Consider the following 12,915-nt stretch of genomic DNA (forward strand, 5'->3'; position numbering starts at 1 on the left):
GGAAATTAGCTGGAAATACGAAAAAAATGTCGTAAAATCACGTTAAAATGGAATTTTATTGAGAAATTAAGGGATTTTTGTCGGATTTGGCGATGCCAGCAGCTGTTAATTTGCCCCACTTTCCTTTTTGACGATGCTCCAACGTGCGTCGATGGACTTTGAGATCCTGATAACGGTCGAAACGCATGTTGCATCGCTTACAGCTGAATCCTTTGTGTTCGCGGTCCTCGTGTTTGTACTTGACCGACTTGGAAAGGAACGTTTGGGCGCAAAATTTGCACGAAAACACCGTTTGAGGACCGTCGCACTTCTTTACGTGATTCTACGAAAGGAAAATAACGTTAGAAATATTGAAATTTATTGAAAAATGGATTTGAAAAAGACACGAGTTTTGAGATTTAGAGAAATTTTCAAAATTTTTAATGAAAATTCATGGAATTTTGAGAAAAATATGAGTTCTAAGTGACAAAAATGGAAATTTTAATAATTTTTCATAATTTTTTTTTCTAAAAAATTGATTAAAAAAAAAAATTAATTAACAATAATGTAAAATTTAATACAAATTTCCATTTTTTTTTTGTCAAAAAAATTTTTAAATCATAAAAAAATTAATTTTGAGTGAAAAAAATGAGAATTTTCTCAAATTTTTAAACTAAAAAAAAATTTAAATCATAAAAAAATTAATTTTGAGTGAAAAGAATGAGAATTTTCTCAAATTTTTAATCTAAAAAATTTTTTAAATCATAAAAAAAAATCCTAAAAAAATGAAATGAAAAAATGTGAGAAATTTTATATAAATTTTCAACATTTTTCTTGAAAAAAAATTGAAAATCAATTAAAAAAATATTTTTTTGATGAAAAAAAAAATAGAAAAAATTAATTTTATTGTAAAATTGTAAACAAATTTTAATAATTTTTCCCTACAAATTTTTTAAAAATATTTTTTTTAATTTTTGTAAAAAAAACTTTTAAAAAATATTTTTGATAGCAAAAACTTTTTTGTATAAAAAAAATTTTTTTGGTGAAAATTCCAATTTTTTTGATAAAAAATTTGTTTAAAAAAATCATTAAAAAGTTAATTTTGATGAAAAAAATTACTTCAATTCATTTTCTTATGAAAGATGAAAATTTCACTCTTAAAATCTCGTGTGTCTTTCAAATCCATTTAAAAAAAATCTCAAAACTCACCACAAAATTGCACTTTTTCTTGATAGTTTTGCCACATTTGTCACATTCGTAGAATTGCGGAGCGTCGTGCGTCTTCAGGTGCTTCATCAAACTGTATTCAACGCGAAATCGGCGTCCACAGAGATGACAAACGTTCTTAAACTCCTCCGGTTTCGTCTTGTGCTTGTCCATGTGATCCGCCATCGAGCTCCGATGTAACGTCATGCCACACACTTGACACGAGTCCAATTCGTTCTTTTCGTGGTGCCTCACGTGATTTTCCAACATGGATTTCTTGCAGAAACGCAACTCGCACGCCGCACATCCGAAAGGCTTTTTCGCTCTTTTTGTTTCGTCGACTTCATGCAACTTCCGATGGATATTTAAAATTTCTTCGGTGACAAATCTCGCAGAAATGCACAAATTACACGGAAATGGCAGGTTTTCGACGAGATGCGAGTGTCGGTTGTGCTTGTCGAAGCTCTTTTGAGTCCGGAAATACAAGGAACATCTTTTGCAAGCGAATGGCCGGTCCTCTGATGCTTCGTGCCGCTGCATGTGCTGATTGTAGACTTCCTTGTTGCTGCTCACGTGATTGCACAAGCGACAAATTACGGCGTCTCGCGGTTCTTTTAAGCCTTTTCCGCGATTTTTTCGCAAATGTTTGCCTTCGATGTGACCCCGAATGCTGCTTTTGAGGTGCGAAGTGTGTCCGCAAAGGTCGCACGTGTAAGGTTGACGTCCAAAATGCAGAATTTGAGCATGTTGCTTCAGGCGAAAGCGTCGCGTGAAGGATTTATCACAGAATTTGCAGGTCCAACGAGTTCGCGTGGATTTTGGCTTGCGAAATGCCCAATTGTACTGCGGATGACGAAGATTTCCGTGTTTTGAGAGGAAATATTTCTTTTTGAACTTTTGAAAGCAAAAGGGACACCAAACGGCGTCAGTTCCTTTTTCGAATTCGAGTGGCGGCAACGGAAGTTTGTCCGATTTTGGCTCAGATTCGGGATCGGGACGAGCATATTCGCTTTCTGAAAGGGAATTTGTGTCAGAATCGTCATCTAAATCGGGATTTGTGTCTTCGTGATAGTCGGAATCGTCTTCATTTGAACTTTCTTTGTTGATTTCTTCTGCTTTTAAACTAAAATCAGTCTCAACAGGCAAATTTACTTCAGCGAACTGTACTAATTTTGAGTTTTCTTCATTTTTTCGAAGTAAATTCAACAGAAAATCCTGATTTTTTCTTATACTTTGTTTAAATTCGATGATTTTTTGTATTAAACTCATGCAGGATTCACATATAATTGATGAAAGTTCAGAATTTTCCTCCAACTAAAAATAAAAAATCATAAAATTTTAAGGAAGTTTGCTGAAATTTGAATTTTTTTACCTGAATATCTGACAAGGCTTCTTTGAAAGCTCTTTTTGTTTCTGTGTCGATGAAAAAATTAAGTTCGCCCTCAGGTTTGCTAAGACACAAGCGGCACAGCTTCAAGTACAGGTCCTCGTCCATCGTTTTAAATTTTGTTTTTGGACTGATTCTTAAACCAAAACAAACTTAAAATTTTTGTAGGAGGCAATTTTTCACTAGAGCGCATTTTTATTAATTTTTTTTTTTGTAATTTTTTTACGTTTTTTACATTTAATTGATTTGGCTTTACCTATTTTAATTTCAAATTTAAACTCAAAAGTGGAGAAAAATTGAAGAAAATCTCTCAAAATAAAAATTTAAAAAAAAAATAATTTTGGTCACTTAAAAAAAATTTTCATCGAAGTTTCAACGTTTTTTCAAAGCAAATTTACTTTGTTTTTGGCATGATTTCTTTTAAAACAGTAATTCTTCATGATTTTTTATTTTTTTAAAATTTATTTAATAAAAATTTTAATTTAATTTTATTTAATAAAAAAATAGAAAAAAAATTTTTGAAATACTTTTTCATACAAAATGAAAAAATTTAAATAATTTTTGGTCATTAAAGAACTAACTTATTGTTTTTATCGTATTTACGTTAAAATTTGGTACTTTAAAATTAATCTCAGAGTATTTCAAGGTAAAAATTTAAACAAAAAAATTTCATAAAAAAAACCGTCAAAAAATTTGAAAAATATTTTTTTGCAAATATTTTTTAGAATGAATTTTTCATGTTAAATTTCGTTTTGCAATACAAAAATTCTTGAAAATTGAAAATATTTTAAAAAATTTTTGAAAATTTCTTGAAAAAATAAGTAAAAAGACCAAAATATGGTCAATTTTGATAAAATTTTTAACTTTTTTTTTTATTTTGCCCCATTGGATTTTCGGCATTTGAAATGGGGCAGAGGACAAAAACACAGAAATAAATTTGAAGCGGCCTAAATTAATTATTTATTTAATAAATTAATTAAATTAAAATAAATATTTCAAAAATATTAAAAAATTATTTTAAAAATATATTTATATTTTTAAAACTTCTTTTTTTCAATTTTTAATTTTTTTTCTAACAGACAGACTCCAAAAAGTAGCCAATTTCGAAATTGTTATTGAATGCCTTTTGGTGACAGCTTTTGCAAGTGTCAAATCATTGTTTACTTTTAAAATTCCATCGCACGAAAAACGAGAAAAGTTCAATTTTCCTTTTTTCACATCGCAAATTGCGATGAAAATTGATAATTGTGACAATTGAATTGCAAATTCAAGCCAACGCAGCAGCTTGTTACGCGTGCGATGTCATGAAAACACTCGGAGACCAAACACTGACGTGGAAAATGATTACCTCATCAAAAATGAAAATTCGTCAAAAGTATTCAAGGACATTTTTCGTTGCGTGTCTCGTGGGATTCCTGCTGGTTTCGGGATTTTTCGTCATTTCTGCTGTTGCAGATGGCGCCCATGAGACCCCAATTGTCGCAAAAGGGCTCAACGAGACAATTTCCAAAGATGCAACGGCCACAAATGCAGCGGATTCGAAAAGTGGTGAATCGGAAAATAATTCTGGCGAAAAATTGCCGAGCAAAGGACAAGTGGAACAGGAACACAACAGCTCAATGTCGATATTTTTCGTGCTGATGGTCATTCTGATGGGAATTTTGCTGATTCATATTATGCTGCAGCTACCAAATCGTTACCAATATTTGCCAGAAAGTATTGTTGTGGTATTTTTGGGCGCTTTGATCGGTTTGATACTGAAAAATGTCAACAACACAGCGTGGGAACGTGAAGAAGTCTTTTCGCCAACGGGATTTTTCCTCGTGCTGTTGCCGCCCATCATCTTCGAGTCCGGTTACAACTTGCACAAGGGAAATTTCTTCCAAAATATTGGCTCGATTTGCGTTTTTGCCATTGTTGGAACGACAATTTCGGCTCTCGTCATCGGAAGTGGCGTCTATTTGCTCGGAATTGCCGAAGTTGCCTACAGATTGGACTTTGTGGAGTCATTTGCCTTTGGAAGTCTCATATCGGCGGTAGATCCGGTTGCGGCAATTGCCGTTTTTCATGCGCTGGATGTCGATCCGGTACTTAATATGTTGGTTTTTGGCGAAAGTATCTTGAATGATGCCATCAGTATTGTGCTGACGACGACAGTGATGCCGCCTGGATTGTCTCATAATGCGACAGCAGTGGCAACGAGTACCGGACAGGGGATTATTAATGCCTTAAGTCGCTTTTGCATGATGTTTTTTGCGTCCGCAGGCATCGGAGTGGTGTTTGCCATCATGAGTGCCCTCATATTGAAGCATATTGATTTTAGGAAACATCCTTCGCTGGGTGAGTGAAAAATTTTAATTTATTTATTTTCATTTAAAACTTTCATGGAAAAATATTTCTATGCAGTTTCATAATTTTTTTTTCGATTAATTTGGAAAAAAGTAATTACGGTACCTACATCAAAATATGTTTTTTAAAAATTTTTGATGCAAAAAAATAATAAAAAAATAATTTCTTTTTCTTTGAAAATTCGTTTAAAAAAAATAAATAAATTCAACTAAAAAATAAAATTATTTCAAAACCAATAAATAGGTATTGATTAAAGTTATTTATTAATAAAATTTATTCTTGAAAAAAAAAATTTTTTAAATAATAATAAAAAAATTTAATAATCTAAAAAAATAAGGCAAATAAAAATTTTCTTTTTTTAAATTTAAATTTAAACTTAAAATTTTGATATAAAAAAAAAATTTTTTTTAATATACAAAAAAAAAAATATTTTTAAAAATAATAAATATAAAATAAATAAATTTTAAAATAATGAGTAAAAAAAATACTTTTAAAAAAAAATAATATAAAAATTTAAGTTAAAATAAATAAATAAAAAAATTTAAAAAATTGTCCAAAAATTAATAATTATAGATTTATGGCAAAAAATGAAAATTTAAAATTGAATCGCACAAAATTAAAAAATAATTATTTAAATTAATTTTAAAGTTTTTAGGCCGCTCCAAATTTTTTTTTTTTTTTGTCCTATGCCCCATTTCAAATTTTCGAAAATCCAATGGGGAAAAATAAAAAAAAAAAGTTAAAAATTTCTTCAAAATTGACCGTTTTTTTGGTCTTTTTTCATATTTATCCAAGGAATTTTCCAAAAAATTTTCAAAATTTTTAAATTTTTTTTAAAAATCGTATTTTGTAAATTAAATTAAAAATCGTGTTTTAAAAAAATTCTTCAAAAAAAAGTTTTTTCAAAAAAAAATTTTTCAAAATTTTTATGTTATTTTTTACGAAATTTTTAAATTTTTAAATTTTTAAGATAAATTTTAAATTATCAAATCTAAATGTAGATAACATAAAATCAACTAAAATATTGATAAGCGATCAAAAATTTTTTAAAAATTTGACATTTTGTATGAAAAAAAGTATTTCAAATTTTTTTATTTTTTTTGCCCCCCCCATTTTTATTTCAAAAATTTTGGACAAAACTATTAAGTTTCATTTGGAGCGGCCTAAATGAATTAAATTAAAATAATAATTTAAAAAATAAGCAAAATAAAAAAATAAATTATTGAATTAAATTAAATATTAAAAATATTATTCAATATTAAAATTAATTAATATTAATTAATCTAAATTAATTTTAAAGTTTATTTTAATTAATTATTCATTTTACCAATTTAATACAAATTCAGATGCAAAAAAAAATTAATGATTTTGAAATATCAAAATAAATAAATTTACTAATTTTCAAAATTTTCTTTTCAGAATTTGGAATGATGTTAGTATTCACCTACGCACCTTACGTCCTCGCCGAAGGCATTCATCTCTCCGGCATCATGGCAATCCTCTTCACGGGCATCGTCATGTCACACTACACCCATTTCAACCTTTCGACCGTGACACAAATCACGATGCAGCAAACTATGCGAACTCTCGCTTTCATCGCCGAAACATGCGTCTTTTCATACCTCGGACTCGCCATTTTCTCCTTCAAGCATCAAGTGGAAATGGCTTTCGTCATCTGGTCCATCGTCTTATGTCTCATTGGACGTGCTTGCAACATTTTCCCACTTGCCTGGCTCGTCAACAAGTTCCGCGAACACAAAATCACGAAACGCATGGCTTTCATCATGTGGTTTTGCGGTCTTCGCGGCGCCATTTCGTACGCCTTGTCGCTCCATTTGCAATTTTCGAGCATCGAAACGCGTCGTGTCGTCATCACGTCAACGCTGATTATCGTCCTGGTGACAACTTTGCTGTTTGGCGGTGCGACAATGCCCTTGCTGAAGTTCCTGCAGCCCGGCAAGAAGAAGAAACAGCAACAGAAGAGCAACAAAAGGAGTCGTTCGGGCAGACGTCGTCGCGAAAAACAAGTGACTTTGAGTAAAACGAGGGAATGGGGACAAGCGATCGATTCGGAGCATTTGTCCGAGTTGACGGAGGAAGAAGAAGTTAATTTCACGAAATCGCAACTTGGGGGATTTGCGAGACTGGATCGCAAATATTTTACGCCCTTCTTTACGCGACGATTCACGCACAAGGAATTGCACGATTGCAAAAGTCAAATGGCGGATTTGACGGATAAGTGGTATCAGGCAATTCGGGTGTCGCCGAACGATAACAGCGAGGACGAGGGCGACGAAAGTGAAGAGGAGCAGATTTCCGTCGCTTCGACCTCGAGTCGTGCCAATTTAGTTACTAAGGCCTAGTCAAATATGTTTAAGGGATCACGCGCGCTATTTTAGGGTATGAAATTGAGGATTTTAAGTCAAATGTTTTTTGTGAGTTATCGAAAATTGCTCTTAAAGTTTTTTATAAGCTATGAAGCAATTAACTTTAGTACTTAGGTATTTATTTTTTGGTTTGAAAAAAAAATTATAACTTTATAAAGAAAAATGAACTCTTCAAGTATATCTTGAGAGTTCGGAAAATCAATTTTTGAAAATAATTTAAATTTTTTGCGCAGTAAAAGCGTGTTGGGCCCATAAGCAGTGGGTTTGGACTGCACGTACCTGTTGGTATTTTTAGAGTAGTTCGAAGAAAGAAAATCAGTTTATTTTATCAGTTTGTTTTTTACAAATAATGTTTTTTAAAAATAATTTTTGATTTTACTATTACAACTTTTGCAAATAAATTAGTATTTTTAATTTATTTTTTGCAAAAAATCAAAAATTTTTGATTTTTTATGATTTTTTACTTAAAATGTTCTGCATTCATTTTAAATTAACATTTATTTATTTAAATACCTTTATATTTTTTTAAAATTGTTAGGCCGCTCCAAATTTATTTCGAACTTTTTGTCCTAAAAGACTTTTTTAGGGGGGGGGCCTAAATAAAAAAAAGTTTTGAAATACTTTTTCGTACAAAATACAAACAATTGTTGGTCATTAATGAATTTTTAAGTTGTTTTTATGTTAAAAATATTGAGATTTGATAATTTAAAATTGATCTCAGAATATTTAAGTTAAAAATTTAAACAAAAAAATTTCATCAAAATACCTGTCAAAAAATTTTTAAACAATTTTTCTTTTTTTGAAAAAATTTTTATAGAAAAAAATTCTTGTAAAAAGATCATTTTCAATACAAAAGTTTAAAAAAAATTAAAAATTAAAAAAAATTTTAAAATTCCTTGAAAAATTATGAAAATAGACCAAAAAATTGTCATTTTTGATAACATTTTTAACTTTTTTTTTATTTTGCCCCATTGTTTTTTGACTTTTGAAATAGGGCATGGGACAAAAAGTTCAAAAAAAATTTGGAGCGGCCTTATATGAAAAAATATTTTAATTTTTTTTGGCCCCCGATTTTAAAAAAATATTTTTGAAAAAAAAAAATTAAAAAATTGGACCGGCCTTAATAATTTACAAAAATAATTAAAAATTGTCTTAAAAGTTTTATGTCTTAAAAAAATATCAAATTGCAGTGCAAAATTTGATATTTCTTTAAAAAAAATTCAGTATAAAGTTTGTTGTTTCTTAAAAAAAAAAAAATTTGACTTAAAATCCATAAATTCGCCTAAAAATAGTTTGTGTGTATTCAGTAAGATTTAGGGAAATTTTTTAGAAGTGTAAATATATTTTATACACGCACCACCAAAAAAATGGAAAAATTTTTATTAATTAATTAATTAAATATAAAAAGTATTTTTTTCGTGTGATCGACAACACAGGGCTACTTTTAAGATATTTTGTGTGCAATATTTGAATATTTTTTTGTTCCTAAATAAATAAATTTAACACAAAAAAAAATATTTTTTTCATTCATCAAAGGCAATTATGAGTCCCTTGCGTTGATTATCGAACCGATCCATCGTGCGAATGTCCGCGATGCACATCAAACTCAGGAATAACACTCCAAGAAGTATTGCTGCCACCGTTAGTCCCGCTAATATTCCCGGCGACGTATAAGAATCGCAGTAAAAAACTTTTTTCAAATCGAATTTCGGATGATCCTCAATGAAACTCACCAAAATTTGGCTATTCATGATCTTAATGACGTCAAATCCGTGATGAAATGTTAAATTTTCCTCACATCTGTAGGAGTAAGAGTCGATTGCTGTCACGTATTTGGGAATTTTGTATGAAAAATCTCCTTTGGAAGCGGATTTTAGGGACCAAACGTTGCCTTGCAAGATGAATTTCAGCGTAAAATTCAACGGAAACAGCGTCGCAAAGAGAGAAGATCCATTAATTTTCGTTGCAATGCTTTGGATATCGGTGACACTTTCGGATCCTTGTCCAGAACGTTCGGAAATTCCCTGGGCAGCGATTCGAACGTAACGACTTTCGAGTGGAGCATGATCAATTGAGCGTTTTTCGATGTGATGACTTGATTTTTGGCCAGTGAAGATTAAAATGACATCCGGATGAGCTTTTGAAATAGTTTTATATAACGACGGAAGCAGTTTTTGTGGATTTTCTATCGAATTTACGACTAAAAATCTTTCTCCTTGGTTGATTTTCTCAAAAATATCATCAAAAGTGGTGTTAACTGCTTCCACAAATGCCTTATTTGGGGTTTTTACACGCGGTAAATACGAAAAATTTTCAGAAAATTTATAAAGGCAATCCTCTCCTCGGCATTTCGTGATGTCTTCAATCTTCAATGTTGGAGAAACTATCACTACTATCAAGTTTTTATTAATTTCCGGACGAATAAGTGACAAAAATCGACTTGAATCGATATCAACAAGAGCTGGAACCTTCGGTCTGAAAAAAATTCATCATAAAAATTGATTTTTTTAAGTTTTTGAATTTCTTACAATGTTTTTCCAAAAATAAATACTGGAACCGTATCAGCAAAGACACTTTTTTGAAGGAAAAGTGTCGTAAAAGCCAAAATTTTTAAATAATTTTCCATTTTTACTGCGAATTTGGAGTAAATACAAACAAAAACTAAACGTGCTTCTAGTTTTCAGGGGTCGTTAACGGATTTTTTCAACAAATCTACTCAATACTGACTACTTTTGACTTAAAAACTTAAGCAAAAACGTGTTCTTGTCTCCATTTGTTGCCTTCAAGACGATAAACGACACGATCTGCCATCTGATTCGGTCCTTGGGAGTGATAAAAGTCAACATTTGTGGCTTTAACATGAATTACAGTGCTAAAAATTGTTAAAATTAACAGATTTATGACCAAAAAAATTATAAAAAAATATTTCTCACTATGATTCGTTCTGCGGTAACGTTTCGCTACCCTCTAAAACTCGTTGCATCAAGTCATCGTGACTCTTTTTCAGCTCATCCCAGTTCACGGGCTCTCCACAGCGACAAATTGCTGAACGAATTTTGTATGCAAGAGGCTCATTATCGTAAAATTCTTTAATTTTTTCAGCACTGAGCTCTTTTGCGGTCCCTAAAATGCGAACTTGATGCTTAATTAATTCAGAATCGGCGGTTTTTCGATAGCACCAGAGAAAAGTTGCGGAAACTTGAGGATTTTCTTGCTAAAAAAATATTTTTTTAAATGAAAATCTTTGAAAAATTGAGAAAATCTTACAATATCAAGATATTTTCGACTATTTCGTTCCGTTACAAAAATTATTCCGTCATCATCGTGACCTCGAAGGACAACTGTTCGATTCAAAACTTCGCCTTTCCTACAAAAAAAATCGTTAAAATAAATAAAATTGCTTAAAAAATGACTAAAATTGATCTTACGAGTTTCCAGTTGCAAGATTGAACAACAAAAAAGTGTCATTTTGGTACATTTCAGCTTCTTCCAAGTACTCCTTGAAAAATTTCATCGGATTTTCAGGCGCATTTTCAATTTTAGCCACACTTGAAATCGGATTTGTCGTCATTTTCTGCAAGAAAAGTCCCGTTTAATGGTTAAAACTTCACTAAAATCATCAAATTTATTTTTATCTTGTTTATTTTTGCTCGCAAGATAAGTAAATTATCGTTCATGACGTCAGTTTCAGGAGATTATTGACCTTAAACTTTGATTTTTGGTCCCTTTCGGTCAAGAAAGTGTTAAAAATTGTCAAGACCTTTACTCTATCATGCGTTTCTGTGTCTCAAATCATCAAAAATTTGTCAACAAAAAAATATTCCTCCGTAAATTAATAGAAATTCACAATGTTTTCGCGTGTGATTCCTCTTATTCTTCGTCGGACAAGCCCCAGACTGATATCAACTCCCGTCCTGAGGTCATCGCGTCCCGTAAATTCATTTAATCTCACCAGAAATTGCTCAAACAATGCTCCGCCAGTCAAAAATGAGCCATCCAGCGAGGATTCCGTGAAAAAACTCCAACTTTCAGCCACTTGCAAGCGATGCGGGACACGAAATACGAAAATTATCTCAAAGGTTGCTTATGAAAATGGTAAATTTTTGTCTTTTAAACCTCTAAAAACACAAATTTTTAATAAATTTATCTTAAAAATTTATTTTAGGAGTCGTTCTGATACAATGTGAAGGATGTCAAAATTACCACATAATCGCCGACAACCTCGGATGGTTCTCAGACCTCAACGGGAAACGCAACATCGAGGAAATTCTGGCAGAAAAGGGAGAAAAAGTCATTCGGGGGCAGTTTGTAGAAATAAGAAACAAGAAAAATGATGATGAAAAATAAACGGCAATGACGAAAGTGACATTTTGTATCAAAATTACTCAAATACCAAATACTGAATCAGCTGTCACGGTTCGCGGCTCTTTAAAAAAACAAAAATAATACGAGAAAATGGCCTTTTACACGTTAAATATCGTTGTTAACTTACCAAAAAACGATTTGAACGGCAGAAATTTCGATTTTTTACTGGAATCCATTCAAGATATTCACGAAAATATCGTTTACACGGTGAATTTACAGAATAATTGGTAAGAAATTTCGGTTGTTTTGATGTTTTTAGCTGATTTTTGTTCAATTTTTAGTTTCGATTGTATTAAATGCAACCAAAAATACATCCTGAACGTCTTTGGAAGTGATTCCGTGATTGAATCTCACGATTTGGAGGTTAAAGAAGAAATTTTTGAAGAAAAATTCGAGCCTGATGTCCGACTTGATGAAGATTCTGAGGCAGAAAAGTCTGTGAAAACAAAAAAATCTCGTTATAAAGTCGAAAGTGACAAGAAAAAGCGGACAAAGTACAATTGTGACACTTGTAAACTACGATTTTCTTACCGATTGTCCCTTCAAAGGCACGATTGCGTCAAGAAATATTTTTGCAGCCTCTGCAAGTCTTCTTTCAACGATGAAGAGCCATTCCACGATCACGTAACTCAATGCAAACCGCCGAAAAAGAAGGAAAATTTCGTTTGTCACCTTTGTGGCATCAGTTTTTCGTACAAATCCAAGTATCGGTATCACCTCAAGCACAGTCGAGCGCATCAACAAGGTCCTCCGAAGCCTCCGCCGGATCGGATGTTCGAATGTGATCACTGCAGCAAAAAATTCCCCACCAAACACACAATTTTCCGTCACGTTCGCCGACATTTTCCGTCGCTCTGGAAGCCACAAAAGCCCTGCATCTGCCAAATTTGCGGTCAAGCCTTCAAACAGCCGCGAAACTTGAAGCATCACGTCACGTCGATCCACGAGGGCCGAAAACCCTTCGAATGTCACTTGTGCGGCAAGACATTCACGAGCAACAGTTACCTGAAAATCCATCTGGGGCATCATGAGGGCGCCCAAAACTACCCCTGCAAATTTTGCGAACTCAAATATCGCGATCCGGGCACTGTGGCGAGCCACATGCGACGCTTTCACGCCGCCGCGTACGAGGAATACAAGAAAAGTAAAAAACTGGCGACTTTTGAGTAATAAAAAGAAGGTTTATGTCTCCTTATCAGTGCATTTTTATTACGTCCGTGCAGCGGTACGGCACGTACATGG

At 32.1% G+C, this 12,915-nt stretch overlaps 5 protein-coding genes across 10 annotated transcripts; 3 read left to right on the top strand and 2 right to left on the bottom strand.

Moving 5' to 3' along the window:
• Positions 1-43: 43 nt before the first annotated feature.
• LOC134829787 (zinc finger protein 436-like) lies at positions 44-2,703 on the bottom strand. The gene is made up of 3 exons (XM_063843043.1): positions 2,558-2,703; positions 1,189-2,499; positions 44-322 (listed from the first exon to the last, which is right to left on the bottom strand). Exons 1-3 carry the CDS (start codon positions 2,678-2,680, stop codon positions 56-58), a joined length of 1,701 nt encoding a protein of 566 aa, XP_063699113.1. The 5' UTR covers positions 2,681-2,703; the 3' UTR covers positions 44-55.
• A 1,039-nt stretch (positions 2,704-3,742) lies between these two features.
• Positions 3,743-8,747, top strand: LOC134829655 (sodium/hydrogen exchanger 8). Of its 5 annotated transcripts, none has more exons than XR_010161933.1 (3): positions 3,743-4,912; positions 6,341-7,356; positions 8,616-8,669. XR_010161933.1 is itself a non-coding variant. In XM_063842855.1 (3 exons), exons 1-2 carry the CDS (start codon positions 3,877-3,879, stop codon positions 7,282-7,284), a joined length of 1,980 nt encoding a protein of 659 aa, XP_063698925.1. In that variant the 5' UTR covers positions 3,743-3,876; the 3' UTR covers positions 7,285-7,321; positions 8,639-8,747. The 5 variants fall into 5 exon arrangements, 4 of the variants coding, with proteins under 4 accessions (XP_063698925.1, XP_063698923.1, XP_063698924.1 ...); XM_063842855.1 differs by having other exon boundaries at positions 6,341-7,321; positions 8,639-8,747; XM_063842853.1 differs by having other exon boundaries at positions 6,341-7,321; positions 8,601-8,691.
• Positions 8,748-8,831: 84 nt separating this feature from the next.
• On the bottom strand, positions 8,832-11,381 carry LOC134829656 (pyridoxine/pyridoxamine 5'-phosphate oxidase 2-like). 2 transcript variants are annotated; one of them, XM_063842858.1, is made up of 6 exons: positions 11,261-11,381; positions 10,737-10,882; positions 10,576-10,675; positions 10,242-10,522; positions 9,837-10,180; positions 8,930-9,783 (listed from the first exon to the last, which is right to left on the bottom strand). In XM_063842858.1, exons 2-5 carry the CDS (start codon positions 10,877-10,879, stop codon positions 10,054-10,056), a joined length of 651 nt encoding a protein of 216 aa, XP_063698928.1. In that variant the 5' UTR covers positions 10,880-10,882; positions 11,261-11,381; the 3' UTR covers positions 8,930-9,783; positions 9,837-10,053. The 2 variants fall into 2 exon arrangements, with proteins under 2 accessions (XP_063698927.1, XP_063698928.1); XM_063842857.1 differs by lacking the exons at positions 10,242-10,522; positions 10,576-10,675; positions 10,737-10,882; positions 11,261-11,381 and having other exon boundaries at positions 8,832-9,783; positions 9,837-10,013.
• LOC134828831 (DNL-type zinc finger protein-like) lies at positions 11,157-11,655 on the top strand. The gene is made up of 2 exons (XM_063841816.1): positions 11,157-11,403; positions 11,474-11,655. The coding sequence occupies exons 1-2, from the start codon at positions 11,157-11,159 to the stop codon at positions 11,653-11,655; spliced, it is 429 nt and encodes a 142-aa protein (XP_063697886.1).
• A 108-nt stretch (positions 11,656-11,763) lies between these two features.
• Positions 11,764-12,856, top strand: LOC134829657 (zinc finger protein 26-like). Its single transcript, XM_063842859.1, has 2 exons — positions 11,764-11,900; positions 11,955-12,856. Exons 1-2 carry the CDS (start codon positions 11,764-11,766, stop codon positions 12,841-12,843), a joined length of 1,026 nt encoding a protein of 341 aa, XP_063698929.1. The 3' UTR covers positions 12,844-12,856.
• Positions 12,857-12,915: the final 59 nt, after the last annotated feature.

The sequence above is a fragment of the Culicoides brevitarsis genome, chromosome 2 (assembly GCF_036172545.1).
Source record: "Culicoides brevitarsis isolate CSIRO-B50_1 chromosome 2, AGI_CSIRO_Cbre_v1, whole genome shotgun sequence".
Taxonomy (NCBI): domain Eukaryota; kingdom Metazoa; phylum Arthropoda; class Insecta; order Diptera; family Ceratopogonidae; genus Culicoides; species Culicoides brevitarsis.

Coding starts and splice junctions, on each gene's coding strand:
- LOC134828831 (XM_063841816.1), top strand. CDS start 11,157: ATGTTTTCGCGTGTGATTCCTCTTATTCTTCGTCGGACAAGCCCCAGA. Junction 11,404..11,473: donor AAAGGTTGCTTATGAAAATG/GTAAATTTTTGT, acceptor AATTTATTTTAG/GAGTCGTTCTGATACAATGT.
- LOC134829787 (XM_063843043.1), bottom strand. CDS start 2,680: ATGGACGAGGACCTGTACTTGAAGCTGTGCCGCTTGTGTCTTAGCAAA. Junction 2,500..2,557: donor AAGCCTTGTCAGATATTCAG/GTAAAAAAATTC, acceptor TTTTATTTTTAG/TTGGAGGAAAATTCTGAACT. Junction 323..1,188: donor AGAAAAAGTGCAATTTTGTG/GTGAGTTTTGAG, acceptor TTCCTTTCGTAG/AATCACGTAAAGAAGTGCGA.
- LOC134829656 (XM_063842857.1), bottom strand. CDS start 9,934: ATGGAAAATTATTTAAAAATTTTGGCTTTTACGACACTTTTCCTTCAA. Junction 9,784..9,836: donor TTTATTTTTGGAAAAACATT/GTAAGAAATTCA, acceptor AATTTTTTTCAG/ACCGAAGGTTCCAGCTCTTG.
- LOC134829655 (XM_063842855.1), top strand. CDS start 3,877: ATGAAAACACTCGGAGACCAAACACTGACGTGGAAAATGATTACCTCA. Junction 4,913..6,340: donor TAGGAAACATCCTTCGCTGG/GTGAGTGAAAAA, acceptor TTTTCTTTTCAG/AATTTGGAATGATGTTAGTA.
- LOC134829657 (XM_063842859.1), top strand. CDS start 11,764: ATGGCCTTTTACACGTTAAATATCGTTGTTAACTTACCAAAAAACGAT. Junction 11,901..11,954: donor GTGAATTTACAGAATAATTG/GTAAGAAATTTC, acceptor TTCAATTTTTAG/TTTCGATTGTATTAAATGCA.